The sequence below is a fragment of the Gobio gobio genome (genome assembly GCF_949357685.1).
Source record: "Gobio gobio genome assembly, chromosome: 24".
Taxonomy (NCBI): Eukaryota; Metazoa; Chordata; class Actinopteri; order Cypriniformes; family Gobionidae; genus Gobio; species Gobio gobio.
Genome location: NC_137120.1, coordinates 18,091,202 through 18,105,216, shown reverse-complemented (window position 1 = coordinate 18,105,216; position 14,015 = coordinate 18,091,202). Strand labels below are relative to the sequence as shown.

At 37.7% G+C, this 14,015-nt stretch overlaps 1 protein-coding gene across 5 annotated transcripts; it reads left to right on the top strand.

Annotated features, from left to right (window-relative positions):
- The first annotated feature begins 7,285 nt into the window (after positions 1 to 7,285).
- Positions 7,286 to 13,714, top strand: lamp3 (lysosomal associated membrane protein 3). 5 transcript variants are annotated; one of them, XR_013815840.1, is made up of 7 exons: positions 7,286 to 7,423; positions 7,678 to 7,907; positions 10,656 to 10,775; positions 10,879 to 10,951; positions 12,595 to 12,765; positions 12,856 to 13,231; positions 13,331 to 13,714. XR_013815840.1 is itself a non-coding variant. In XM_079807794.1 (6 exons), exons 1-6 carry the CDS (start codon positions 7,363 to 7,365, stop codon positions 12,993 to 12,995), a joined length of 795 nt encoding a protein of 264 aa, XP_079663920.1. In that variant the 5' UTR covers positions 7,286 to 7,362; the 3' UTR covers positions 12,996 to 13,714. The 5 variants fall into 5 exon arrangements, 3 of the variants coding, with proteins under 3 accessions (XP_079663920.1, XP_079663921.1, XP_079663922.1); XR_013815841.1 differs by having other exon boundaries at positions 7,287 to 7,423; positions 7,720 to 7,907; XM_079807794.1 differs by having other exon boundaries at positions 12,856 to 13,714.
- The last annotated feature ends 301 nt before the right edge of the window (positions 13,715 to 14,015 follow it).

Below are 14,015 nucleotides of genomic sequence, written 5' to 3'. Positions count from 1 at the left end.
ATAACAGAGACAAGCACATAGGATTTACCAGTATTTGAAAGCAAAGTTGTGTTAAGCAAATTGACAAAAGTAGCTGTGTGTATTTAAGGGAATACTTTGTCCCCTCTACCTTTGACCTGTGCTGTGTGTTTTCCTCTCATGTAATTAAAGAAATGATCTCACATCGAATTCACTCTCGACAGAGCTGCCACTTGAACATACTGAAGAGATCATTTATTATAATTTATAAAAATATTTTTTTAAATCAGTTAAAAATGCTACAGTAAAAAAACCCTGTTAAAGGCCCAACATGACCCACTTTATATTAGGTGGCCTTAACAACTATGTACTAAAATTTTAATGAATCATTTGATACAATGCACTTATTGTGTACATACATGTTTTTATAATGTACTTATGGGAGATTGGTGTAAGATGAGCCAGTGGGTAAGTTGACCCACCCCCTTTATCTTGGCAACTGTACACTTTTATTGTCATGTGACCATATATTTCTGCCAGACTGTGAAAATGAGAAGCACATGGGAGGAGTGGAAGGCACCCATTTTCTTTAAAAACTGTTTTTGACTTGTCAAAGTAACATTTTAGCATAACAGATGAAATGGCTGTTGCGTCAAAGCAACTTTGTCCAGGTCTAAACTATTTATGATCCATATTGGTTATTTAGCAATGGATAAAACCATGCAAATCATTTAGCTAAATATTAGCCTGAATTGGTAAGCTTGCTAGTTTTATCCAAAATGACAGCTATGCCAGCATTTTAACTTACCCCACCATAAGGCACTGTATTTAAGTTAAATATCTGAAGTATAAACTGGTTTAATTTCAATGTAATGTTACACAACTGGTTTAGTTTATAATTTTCTTAAAATAGTTTATTTGATAGGAACAATGTACAAGTACATCAAATCCTCCTCTGATAAGACCCAGAAGATTTCCACCCGTAGTCCCTAATGACCTAACATGTTCAATATTGCAGAAAAACTACCATGCCAAGAACCTTTTGACTAAAATGTTTATTAGTTTCGATGACATTTATTCACTCATTCTAATTCAGTTCTATAAAAAAGTGCATCCATCCATTATTCAACTTATGAAGTGGTGGAAGCTAGATATTTTACTTAATAAAGTTTTAAATATGGATATTTTTCTTACCCAAACCCATCGATTCGCTTCAGAAGGCCTTTATTAACACCATGGAGCCGTGTGGAGTTATTTTACGATGGATGGATGCACTTTTTTGGGCTTCAAATTTTGGCCTACCAGTCACTGCCATTATAAAGCTTGTAAGAGACAGGATATTTTTGAATATAACTCTGATTGTACTTGTCTGAAAGAAGAATCTCATATACACCTAGGATGGCTTGAGGGTGAGTAAATTATGGGCTAATTTTCATTTTTGGGTGAACTATCTCTTTAAGGACCTTATGTGTCACAGGGTGTTTTGGTGACGGTTCATGTTTCATGTTTTCTGTTTATCATGTTCAATGCCATGTTTCTCAGTTTGTCTTGTTCTGTCTTGTTTCCTGGTCTTGTCATGTGACTCCCATGCTCTCATGTGATCTTGTGTCTTGTCATGTCATTGGCTAATTGTCTCATCACTGTTCACATGTGTCACTTGTCTAGTCATTTGTCCATGTGTATTTAAGCCCTCATGTTTGCCGTGTTTCTTTGTCTTGTATTGAATGTGTAACCCAGTGTTGGTGAGTCAAGTCAAGTCAAGTCAAGTCTGTTTAAGTCAAGTCTTTTGTTTATCGCTTTGAATTTTGGTTAATAAAGAAACTGCACTTGGGTTCTGAAACCTTGCCTCCAGTGGATCATTTGTTACAGAATACAAGACCGCCAAACATTGACCCAGCAGCTTCCAAGTTTTTGACTCCTCAAGCAGGAAGATCCGTTGAGGAATATGTTAAAGATTTTTTGTTTTTCATGGATTTTTTTGCCTTGGGATGAGGTCCACCTGAAGAGGTGTTTTTGTTTTGGTTTGGACCCTGACCTCTCAGAACTCATGCCCTCAGTAGAGCACCCTTCTACCCTTTGGCAGTTTATTGATTTTATTTTATTTTTAAGTGGTTCAAGTTTCACAGGGGGGGAGGCAGAGGACGATTGTTGGTCTAGGCCTTTCCATACTCCAGCCCATGTCCATGCTCCAGCCCAAGAGCCCGCTCCAGCCCACGAGCCCGCGCCAGCCCACGAGCCCGTAGTCCTGCCCAATACATTTTTTGGGGGGCAAGGGGTACATTGAGGCCACGCCTCTGTGGCCCCCTGAACTGCCGTTACCGCCATGGCCCCTTGAACTGCCTGATCTGCCATGGCATCCCACGCCTCATGGTCCAGATCCGCCCACGCCACAGGGTCCAGGTCTGCCCACGCTAAAGGGTCCAGGTCCGCCCACGCCACAGGGTCCAGGTCTGCCCACGCTAAAGGGTCCAGGTCCGCCCACGCCACAGGGTCCAGGTCCGCTCACGCTCCTTGTCCTTGTTGCACCTGGGTCTGCGTCCGGTGCCCCTGCACGGGCCTGGCCCACCATCCCTCCCCCAAGACCGCCCCCCAAGACTTTTTGTTGGTGCTTTGGTTGTTTTTGGGCGTCTGGGGCCGCCCATAGAGGGGGGGGGGGGGGGGGGGGGGGGCTGGTATGTCACAGGGTGTTTTGGTGAAGGTTCATGTTCATGTTTCATGCTTTCTGTTTATCATGTTCAATGTCATGTTTCTCAGTTTTTCATGTTCTGTCTTGTTTCCTGGTCTTGTCATGTGACTCCCATGCCCTCATGTGATCTTGTGTCTTATGTCATTGGCTAATTGTCTCATAACTGTTCACAGGTGTCACTTGTCTAGTCATTTGCCCATTTTGTCTTTGTCTTGTATTGAATGTGTAACCCACTGTTGGTGAGTCTGTTTATGGCAAGTCAAGTCTGTTGAAGTCAAGTCTTTTGTTTATCGCTTTGGAATTTGGTTAATAAAGAAACTGCACTTGGGTTCTGAAACCTTGCCTCCAGTGGATCATATGTTAAATTATGGTATGTGTGTGACATCACTGTCGTCTGGAGCAACTGCGGTTATGCCCACTGAGTGGTCAAAACACTGAGCGGCAGCATTGGTTTCAGAGTAAATGCTGCAAAAAACACATCTAAAATGGGAAAGATCTTTGAGATTGGCTGTACAAACAAATTTGACAAGAAATCTGAGGTGTATTTTTACAGACTGCCGAAAGCTACAGAAAAGAGAAGCAAATGTATCACTGCAATTCACAGAAAAAACTGGACTCCAGACAGCGAAATGCGGATTTGCAGTTATAATTTTGTCAATCTGTTAATTCTGAGGTAAAATCATATCCTATATATTGTATTGTTATAGATTCCATTGACAACTCACCAATTAAAGGTGCAGTGTGTAAATTTTAGCTGCATCTAGTGGTGAGGTTGTAAATTGCAACCGCCCACCACTTGCCCCTCCCTTTCGAAGCACATATACCCCTTTTCCACCAGAATGAACTGTGCTAGTTCAGAGCTAGTGCTAGTGCTAGTGCCAGTTCGGAGTTGGTTCGACTGACGAGCCTTCTAAGAACCGGTTTGCTTTTCCACGGGCTAGAGAGCCACCACAGAGCCAGGTCTTACGTCACTGTATATGTCTCATCTTTCTCAGCAATGCTAGCGAGGCAGCAGGAAGCACAAACACACCAGACTTGTTCGAGATGCATCGACGCCGCGCAGACCGATCAGCGAATGATATCAAAACACAGCATGAGTGAATCAAAAGCATAAGGAGTCATATGCTCTCGTTGGACTTGTTGTCATACGGCGATTGGTCGGCACAGCACCGATGCATCTCGAACAAGCCTTCCATCAACAATGGCGAATGTTGCGTTACTATTGATGCTCATGGCTTTACGATCCTACATCGGCATCAAAACACAGCAAATCCAACGCATTCGTGCAGCTCGCCGTGATTTGTATAGATGGAGATTACAATTGAGCCGCTATTAGCTCCATTAGCTGCTATTTCAAAAATGGCGGATCTCAAGTTTATGTTTGTCTTATTGGTCCCGGTAACCCCGCCCCAGCCCCTGACATAAGCGGTTCTTACTTCTAGACCAGCAATGTTTTGGTGCTACTTAAGAACCAATTTTCCAGGTTCGGAGCTCGTGCTTTGTGGGTGGAAAGACAAAGAACCGATTTGAAACTAGGCTCTGGCTCCGAACTAGCACCAGCACGGCCTTGGTGGAAAAGGGGTAATAGAGAAGCTATGGTGTCGACACAGGACAAAGATGTTGTCGTCTGAGACAGCAGAGAGTAGCACTGTAGAGCAGTTTGTCCGTTTAGGGCTACTGTAGAAATTGTTTTCATATCACAAAATATATATCCCAGAAAAACTAAATATCGCAATGTCCATTTTGTCCAATTTAACGGACAGATAAGAAAGGCTTCAATTTAGAAGTCAAAAAGGTTCAACTATGCATTTTTGGCTTCATAATGACTACACTGTAAAAAGTATTGTTGGTTTAACTTAAAAAAGTAAGTTAACAGGTTGCCTTAAAATTTTGAGTTCATTGAAATAAAAAATGTGAGTTAATACAATGAAGGAGATTGGTTTAATAAATAGAAACTCAAAGTATTATGTTATCTGAACCACATTAATTTTCTAAGTTGATTTGACAAATGAAAAATGTTGTGATAAATCATGAAAATAATTTTTCACAGTGTACCTGCATGTTATTAATTTTATAATTTTACAAACAATATTTGTGTTCAAGAAAGATTTTAATTGCAATGTTTTTTTACTTTAAGAAAAAAAAATTTAGAAATTGAAAACATGTTCACCATAAAGGTGCATTTAAGTCATTTTTGAATGATTTGCATTTCTAATCTATTTTTAAGTAATAATCTTGACAAATAAAGTATTTTCACATCATTCATCCATAAATGTAGTTATTTATGGTAAGATAATGTCATCCACATTTTTCAAATTATGCTACAACATCGATTGAACCGACTCATTTTCAACATTTTCTAAAATGCTTGAAATAAAAAAAACACAAGAAACTTGAACACATAAACGGCCCAAAAAAAAAGAGCAACCAACCAAAGTGGGAAGGGAAGTTAAAAAGAGCACATAAAGTGTGAACAGACGTGTCTGATCTGTTCATCGTTCACACGTTACAAAATGACACGAAACAGTTGTATCTCCTGTTTCCACAGTGTCATAATGTGCTGAGTTTAAGAAATGCTCTTATTTTGTCTGGGCTTTTCAATTGCAGATAAACATGGTTGAACACAGTTAATAGAGCTGTTGTTAGTTGTGGTGACGATGTTGTGGAAGATTTGAAAGGCTCACATACATTCAGCTTATTTTAATGAAAGGTTTTTGGTAATTGAAAGAAAAACATCAAATAATTTAGTGGTGCTTGCTGTGACATTGAACCCGTTGAAGCATTAAATGCACTTTGTTACAAAAAAAAAAAGCAAGAGTGACAAAATTTTGTCCTAAATTTTGGGTCAGACTCCAAGACTGGCACCAGGAATGTCCAGATCAGATTCTACAACAGTGCTACTACTTTTCATCACAGAGTTGTGTACTTTGCCCAAAACTTCGTACCATGGCATTAAGTTACGAGAGGCTGTGCTGTATCATGAATAAGTCACTCCGCTTAGCGTTGTGCCTAACAACGCCCTTCAGCTCTGACTTATTCACAAGACAGCACTAGCCTTGTGTACCTTATTGCTTTTATAAAACAGTTACTGACACCACTGACAGGTGCGAGTGAACATTTTGTCCTCAAATTTGATGTGTTAGAAGCAGGAAAAATGGATTTGAGCGAGTTTGACAAGGGCCAAATTGTGATGACTAGATGACTGGGTCAGAGCATCTAAAAAAAACTGCAGCTCTTGTGGGGTGTTTCCGGTCTGCAGTGGTCAGTATCTATTAAAAGTGGTCCAAGGAAGGAACAGTGAACCGGCGACAGGGTCATGGTCGGCCAAGACTCATTGATGCACATGGGGAGCGAAGGCTGGCCCGTGTGGTCTGATCAAACAGACGAGCTACTGTAGCTCAAATTGCTCAAGAAGTTAATGCTGGTTCTGATAAAAAAGGTGTCAGAATACACAGTGCATTGGAGTTTGTTTGGTGCCCATGCTGACCCCTGTCCAGCGCCGAAAGCACCAAAAGTGGGCACGTGAGCATCAAAACTGGACCACGGAGCAATGGAAGAAGGTGGCCTGGTCTGACAAATCACGTTGCTTACCTGGGCTTACCATGGCACCAGGATGCACTATGGGAAGAAGGCAAACCGACGGAGGCAGTGTGATGCTTTGGGCAATGTTTGGCTTGGAAAACTTGGGTCCTGCCATACATGTGGATGTTACTTTGACACGTACCACCTACCTAAGCATTGTTGCAGACCATGTACACCCTTTCATGGAAACGGTATTCCCTGGTGGCTGTGGCCTCTTCCAGCAGGATAATGCGCCCCTGCCACAAAGCAAAAATGGTTCAGGAATGGTTTGAGGAGCACGAGTTTGAGGTGTTGACTTGGCCTCCAAATTCCCCAGATCTCAATCCAATCGAGCATCTGAGGGATGTGCTGAACAAACAAGTCCGATCCATGCAGGCCCCACCTCACAACTTACAGGACTTCAAGGATCTGCTGCTAACATCTTGGTGCCAGATAACACAGCACACCTTCAGGGGTCTGGTGGAGTCCATGCCTCGACGGGTCAGGGCTGTTTTGGCAGCAAAAGGGGGACCAACACAATAGTAGGAAGGTGGTCATAACTTTTCACTTCATGAAAGTTGTATGTATATGTACACAGAACCGTTGGATGAAGCGGTCATAGCGGTTATCGTGAATTAAACACAGCTATTGACCAATCAGAATCAAGGACCAGAACTAACCATTTTATGAGTAAATTTTTTTTATAGAGCACATTTAAATTCAGCTTACACTGACCAAAGTGCTGTACAAAACCATAAAATAAACGATAAAATATTAGTAAAAAATCAAAGATAACAGTTACTAATCCATAATTTAATAAACAGGAAAGGCTAAAGAGTAAAGATGTGTCTTAAGTCTAGATTTATAAACAGAAATAGGAGCCCTCTTAATGTCAGACGGCAACTGATTCCACAATCATGGAACAGCAACTGCAAAGGCTCTGACACATTTCAACTTAAATTAGGTTTTGAACCAATATATTACTCATATCATTACTCGGTTTGCTAATTGTGGGCTTGGCTAAAATGCTTCCTGGTGTCAGACAATTGCTGACAGCATCAACGCATAAGTGTCTTCCTTCACAATCACATGGGTATTAGTTTAACACTGATACTACAACAGCATCTGCTCTGCTACCCATCAATCACTTTCTCAAAATGACTTCCACACGTCGCCCCATCGCTCTGTTTCTCATGCTGTCTTCTCTGCATTGGCTAGGTGAGTAGATTTTCCTTTTCATTTTAATCAGAAATTAGTTATTCTACAAACTTATGATTTACAATGAGAAAATTCAAGAAATTCTAGAAAGCCAGTTGTAGCCTAATTTTACAGTTCCCAGCACAAAGCAACAGCTTTCATTGTGAAAGCTTGTTCATTTAACAGCATCCTGCTTCTGATGCCTCTATGTTGGTTAACACTTCTTCTATGCAGTGGTGCTTTGTCAAAAGCCCCCCGTTGCTTTGTGCTTACAGGAAATTCTCTAGCCTCAAACTCTCTTGACCTTTCACATGCAGAAGCCTCCACAGATGAAGTTCCTGCCATCATCAGTAGAGATGCTCCCATTACTAATCTGTCCAAGAGACCCGTCCTTCAGCCCAAAGAAACTGCACCACTTCAGTTCACCTACACCCTCAGGAACCCTCAAGGACGAGTGTGTGTGCGGGCCAGTTTGGGGGTGGAGTATGTGGTGAGAGAAAACAAAGTAAGCTTGTTATTTACTCAGCAATTTTATTTTTACTTCTCAGCATGTTCTTTCAAGGGGTGATAACTCACTTGGTTTACCACAAACAATGGCAACGGCTCACTGCTCTGTCAGAAAGAAAATGTGCAAAACGTGTAGAACTTAAGGTACAACAGCTTTACACTGGGGCAGTCTCCTTAAGAGTCCACCTTTGGACCTTAAGGTATGCACCGTTTGAGAGTATATAAAGCAAAAAACTAATGGTACCATTATTGTAACATTTTAAAATGATTTAATATTGTAAAATACTAACTTTTTATCATTTGTCAAATCAACTTAAATAATTAACGTGGTTCAGAAAACATAATATTTTGAGTTTCTCTTTATTACATTTACATTTATGCATTTAGCAGACGCTTTTATCCAAATCGACTTAGAACTGAGGAATTCAGGAAGCGATCCGTCATGAAGAGGCAAAGAAACACAGAAAGTTAATTCAAAGTTTTGGACATTACTTAGAGTAGCATAAGCTAGAATAGGGAGGGAATATATATATATATATATTTATTTAATCTATTTATTTGTTTTTAATTTTAAGATGAGATTAAGTGCTCACGGAAGAGATGAGTTTCCAACTGTCTTTTGAATGTTGTCAATGATTCTGCCTTCCGGATGGAGGTGGGTAGATCGTTCCACCAGCAAGGAACAGTGAATGAAAATGTTCTGGAAACCAATCTCTTTTGTTGTATTAACAAAAATTTTGAATGAACTCAAAATTTTAGGGCAACCAGGTAACTTACTTTCTTAAATTAAATCATCAATAATATTTTACAGTGTGTGAGGTTGAGCGCTAATATTTCACATTGGGAGACAACTCTACTCCAGCCCAATAAGCCAATTAAGTGAAAAACTTTTTATTAGTAATCCCTAATGAAATATAAGTGCGCTTAATTGTATTGAATGTGTGCTTTTAGTTTTTACTTCAAAACATAAAATTATATTTGGTTACACTTTATTTTAAGGTGTCATTGTTACAGTGTAATTATATGTTTAAGTACTGAGTAATAATAATTAACTGCATGTACTTCCTACAGGGTTAGGGTAGGATTAGGGTTTGGTTGAGGGTTAGTTGCATGTAATTATGCATAATTTACTGTTATTACTATGGTAAATATATGTAACATATGGCACTGTAAAATAAAGTGTTACCGTATATTTAAAAAAAAAAAAACTAAACTTGTTGATAATATAATATAGATTAAAAAACTACCACTTAAGTGTACTTGAAGTACATTTTTTCGGAACACACTTACTTTAAAAGTGCAATTTGTAACAATGTCAAATTAAATGTTTTACTTTAAAGTTTTAATTGATTATGTAAAGTACGCTTGTTTTAAGTAGCCTACACTTATTTTGATGTGTTGACTAACATACTAAAGCGCACACGGAGAAAAAAAAACAAGTAAAATTTACTTGCATGTTTTTGCATGCATTTTTTAAGTAATATTTACATTTAAGGAATTAAGTCAACTCTACTTAACTAAGTTAAGTCAAATTAACAAAGAAAATAAGTCATTTTAACTTGGTCAGTATAAGGTTGAGTAATTACTTAGTTGAAGTTTTCTTTGTAATACTTTCTACTCAAACAATATAACAATAATTTAAAGTGTATGCTTTACTTAAATATCTTAGTGAATAATACAGTAGATATTGTGTCGACACATAACTATAATAATAGTTACACAGCACCTGAACACAGTCCTCAATAGTTGGTACACAATACACAGTGACGGTAACATTCAATGGATCGGTTTAGAGTATGAATGTGTCATTTTGAGTAGAAAATGAACTTCAGATGTCACAAAATGACAAGTTACTAAACCTAACAACAAAAGCAACGACAAAACAGTGTAAATACAGCTAGAAAACAGCGAAAAATCAACCTTATTCATGCCCCAGTGCATGATGGGAACACCAGTATCAGAAAAGCTGAGTAGGTTTTACTTAAATTTTTAATGTTGATATTTACACTTTCATTTCTACAAGCTTGAATTGAGTGCTAATATAGAATTTACTTTTTCATGTGGAAATTAGTTTTTTTCCTGTAGTATTTACTTCACCACAGAATCATTTTTATCAGTGCATGTTAACTATAGTGTGTTCAATCAATATAAGTTATTATATATTAGATATATTATGTAATACAAGTTAATATATTTTAAATGAACTAAATTGCAACTTCATCATTACAAATGACAAGTTTCAATAAAAATGACATTAAAGTATATAACTTAAGACAAAAAAAACACTGTAAAGTTCAGCTTTTAATCTAAATTTTAACTATGATATGTTTTAATTTAACTTTACTTTCAGTTCACATTTGAGTATATTCTTTTAAAGGATATTATTTGTGTAATAATTACTTAGTATTTACTTTACTAATTTTGCATTCCAATTGTATTTAGTGTTCGTTCAAGTTTTAATAATCTCTAGCACATCCAGTGGGCCAAAATTAACTTTTTTTTGCCAAGTTTTCAACCAATATCTTTTCACTAGGTCAGTAAACTCAAAGAGTTCACTGTTGAAAATATGACTGTAGGGTTGTAATATTTTTTTTCTGCTGCTACTCCTACAAAATCTACTCCTTTCAGACAGACAGTCAAACCAAATTTGGGTTGCTTGATCTTTAAATCCTGATTGCTTTGATATTGTTCATTTTGTAGGATTTCAGTAGCTTCCAGTAATCCCATTGCTATACTTGTTTTCTAGAAGACGTATTTTTTCAACATGAATCCCAGCTCAACACGAACCACGGGATACTGTGGGAAACTAAGTTCTGTTCTCTCATTGGAGTTTGAGGGTGGAAATCTGCAGTTCGCCTTCATCAAGGTACCTACAGTATTATCTGTGTGTATTTACGACACGTTTCTCTATGAGCAAAACATCTATCCTTAATCAACATGCAATTCGATATTTCACAACACTTTTGCAGGAAGGCGATCTCTCATATGTGAAGACTATCAGAGGTCTTCTGACACCTGCTCCCTCTTGTAAAAATTGCCAGAGTAAGTATAAATTACACTGGTAGAAAAAATCTGAAAAAATGTTATGTGATATACTGTAAGGGGCCATTTACACAAAATGGAAAATATTTTTATTAGGGCACCCTTTATGTCCAATTAATCGTGCACTTATCGTGAAAATAAGCATACACTATTTATCTACATAACACGTAAGGGTATGTTTAAACGGAAATGTTTTTCCTTTGTGTTTTCCGCGTACAGAAAGCGTCAAAATGGATCCGCGAAAACGAATAAATGCTCTGTATTACTCATGTCAGGCCAGTAGATGGCGATGTCACTTTGTAAAGAAACACTACGCTCTTATAGATTCACAGATTCACGTTTCTGTAGTTTACACGATTAGGATAGCAGTATCGTTTACAAAAACCTGCACTTTGAAACCAAAACATTTCAAAAGTTTGCGCTTTCAGGCCCCCAAAAGGCCGTTGTTGTGTAAATGACCAGCCAAAATGCATAAAAACGTTCCCGTCTTTGGTTGAAAATGGTGCCGTGTAAACGGACTACCTAAGAATGAATGTTACAGAAAACATGTCCAGGTAATATTTCACACCCATTTACCAAAATAATAATAAATATAGCTGCAAGCAGCAATTATGTGGGTTCAAGTGCTTTAAGGCCTTTAAGCACATGCGTAAAATGCTATGTTATATTTAACAAGCACTTAGATCAGAGATGGAAGAGACTATTTACAGCCAATACAGGCAATTTACTACGGAAATACATTTCCGATTTCCATAAAAGTTTTCATGTTTTTCATGCCTGTTTTCTAAAGGACCCACCTATAGCTATCCTAAGGGCAAAGTTGAATATTTTTTTATAATTATTGACCTAGAGAGTCCCAAGAATTGTGTCATATCTATCTATCTATCTATCTATCTATCTATCTATCTATCTATCTATCTATCTATCTATCTATCTATCTATCTATCTATCTATCTATCTATCTATCTATCTATCTATCTATCTATCTATCTATCTATCTATCTATCTATCTATCTATCTATCTATCTATCTATCTATCTATCTATCTATCTATCTATCTATCTATCTATCTATCTATCTATCTATCTGTCTGTCTGTCTGTCTGTCTGTCTGTCTGTCTGTCTGTCTGTCTATATCTATCTATCTAGAGTATCAATCCATCCATCAAAAATTCTAGCTTTTAAAGATTAGAAAATCTAAATTAGAAATCCCAAAATGTTCACAACTTAAAAAAAACATCATGTAAATGAGTTGTCACTGAATATGTGAATAACTCAATTTTCTCTAAAATAAACCCATAATAATAATATATTTTTTTCTTCAGCAAAAAGAAAATGAAGCCTGATTTTGAAACTATGTTAAAAGTATAGTTTTAGATTATAGTTCTATTCTTACTATAATACAGTAATGGGAATCATCAGATCAATTACTTTATAATTCAGTACAACAAATTATAAGATGTGTGTAATTCACAATTATAATTACATTCAATTTATTTATTTTGATTTTGGCGTGAAACATGAAAAGTTCTCGTCAGTTTCCATGAGATTAATCAATGTTGTTTTAGGAGAGCTCAGCCATTTTCTGAAACTATGAGCTGGTTACCACTTAGCTTAACAATATTTTCCAAAATTAATCCACAGATAAAACCTACAGTGGAATCATGGATCATGAAAAGCTATTCAAGGCAAAAAATGGCCTAAGCTTCCAATGCAATTCTGAAACGGATCTGAAGTTGGCAAGCAACCTCCGAGTGAAACTGGTGCTGCTGCAGATTCAAGCCTTCGATCTGGCTAGTGGAGTGTTTGGAAAAGGTAAACGCACTTCACATAGAAATGTGATCTATTATATTCTATTAACCTGTTTCCCCAAGAATAAGATGGTTTATCCTGACTTAATTTCAGAGGTTGAGTGCTGGGCGGATTACAACAAACGGATGATCCCGATTATTCTGGGTGCCGTCGCTGCGGCCATTTGCCTCATTTCCATTTTGACGTATGTGCTTGTCCGAGAACACCGTGGCCGAGGCTACGAACAACTCTAGATATGTGGAGATGAATCTTTGTTTTACATTGTGTGGATATTGATTTACAGCTTTAAATGATTTCAGTTAACAATTAAAATTTGAGTGACATGAAAGACTGTTGTGAGCGTGTTCATTGTAGTGAATAAATCACTTTTATGATGTCTGAAGATTTTGGGCCATGACAGAATGCAGGTACACTCTTAAAAAAAAAGTTAAAAATTGTACCTTTTATTGTACAAATGGCCGTCACTGGGGTGGTTCTCAAACCTCTCCTGGAGTACCACCAGCCTTGCACATTTTGTATGTCTACCTGAAATGGGTGTCAGATATAGGGAGACATACAAAATATGCAGGGCTGGTGGTATTCCAGGACAGGTTTGAGAACCACTGCATTAAGTGAAAATGTTTGTACCTATATGGCCCTGTCCCAAATGACACACTTCATGTGCACTTTTGGTCTTGTGGACTTCAGCTGAGCCCGCAAGTTTGTGAGCTACGCAGAGGACTTCTACCCGGCAGTCAAAGCGGCATTTCGTCGTGAAAGTGCGGACCGTGAGGGTTTAGGGTGCCATAGGGTGCCATTCAAACTTGTTGAGATTAATTTGCTGATTCTTGATGTCTTTGTGAGTCTAAACTCCTGATCTGTGGCAGGAAAGTATTGTTGGTGAATATTATCTATTAACAACAAATAACCAGTTTTAGTCAGTGATGAATAAAACATTTTCTTTATGATGATGAAAACTATATCGCCTGATTTTTTTTGTTTATGGCTTCCTTTGCAACAAATTATGTGCTTTGTTAACACAAACGACAAACTCACATAAAAAGTCAAGTCAAACTGCCCAACTAAATGAAACACTGATTATCATAATGGTGACCAAACATTTTCAATAAAACATCAACATTTAAACCTCTGTTAATTCTCAATAAGAACTTCTATCCATGGAAGAAACCAATTGTAGCCTGTTACATGTGAATATAAAACACTCTTTGTAAAATGCCATGGAAAACATTTTGATTTTCAATAAGGAAAGGTTT

Excerpts from the sequence above, each read along its gene's own strand:
- lamp3 (XM_079807794.1), top strand. The coding sequence starts at position 7,363 with ATGACTTCCACACGTCGCCCCATCGCTCTGTTTCTCATGCTGTCTTCT. Across the intron at positions 7,424-7,677 it reads GTCTTCTCTGCATTGGCTAG|GAAATTCTCTAGCCTCAAAC; the intron begins GTGAGTAGATTT and ends TTGTGCTTACAG. Across the intron at positions 10,776-10,878 it reads TGCAGTTCGCCTTCATCAAG|GAAGGCGATCTCTCATATGT; the intron begins GTACCTACAGTA and ends ACACTTTTGCAG.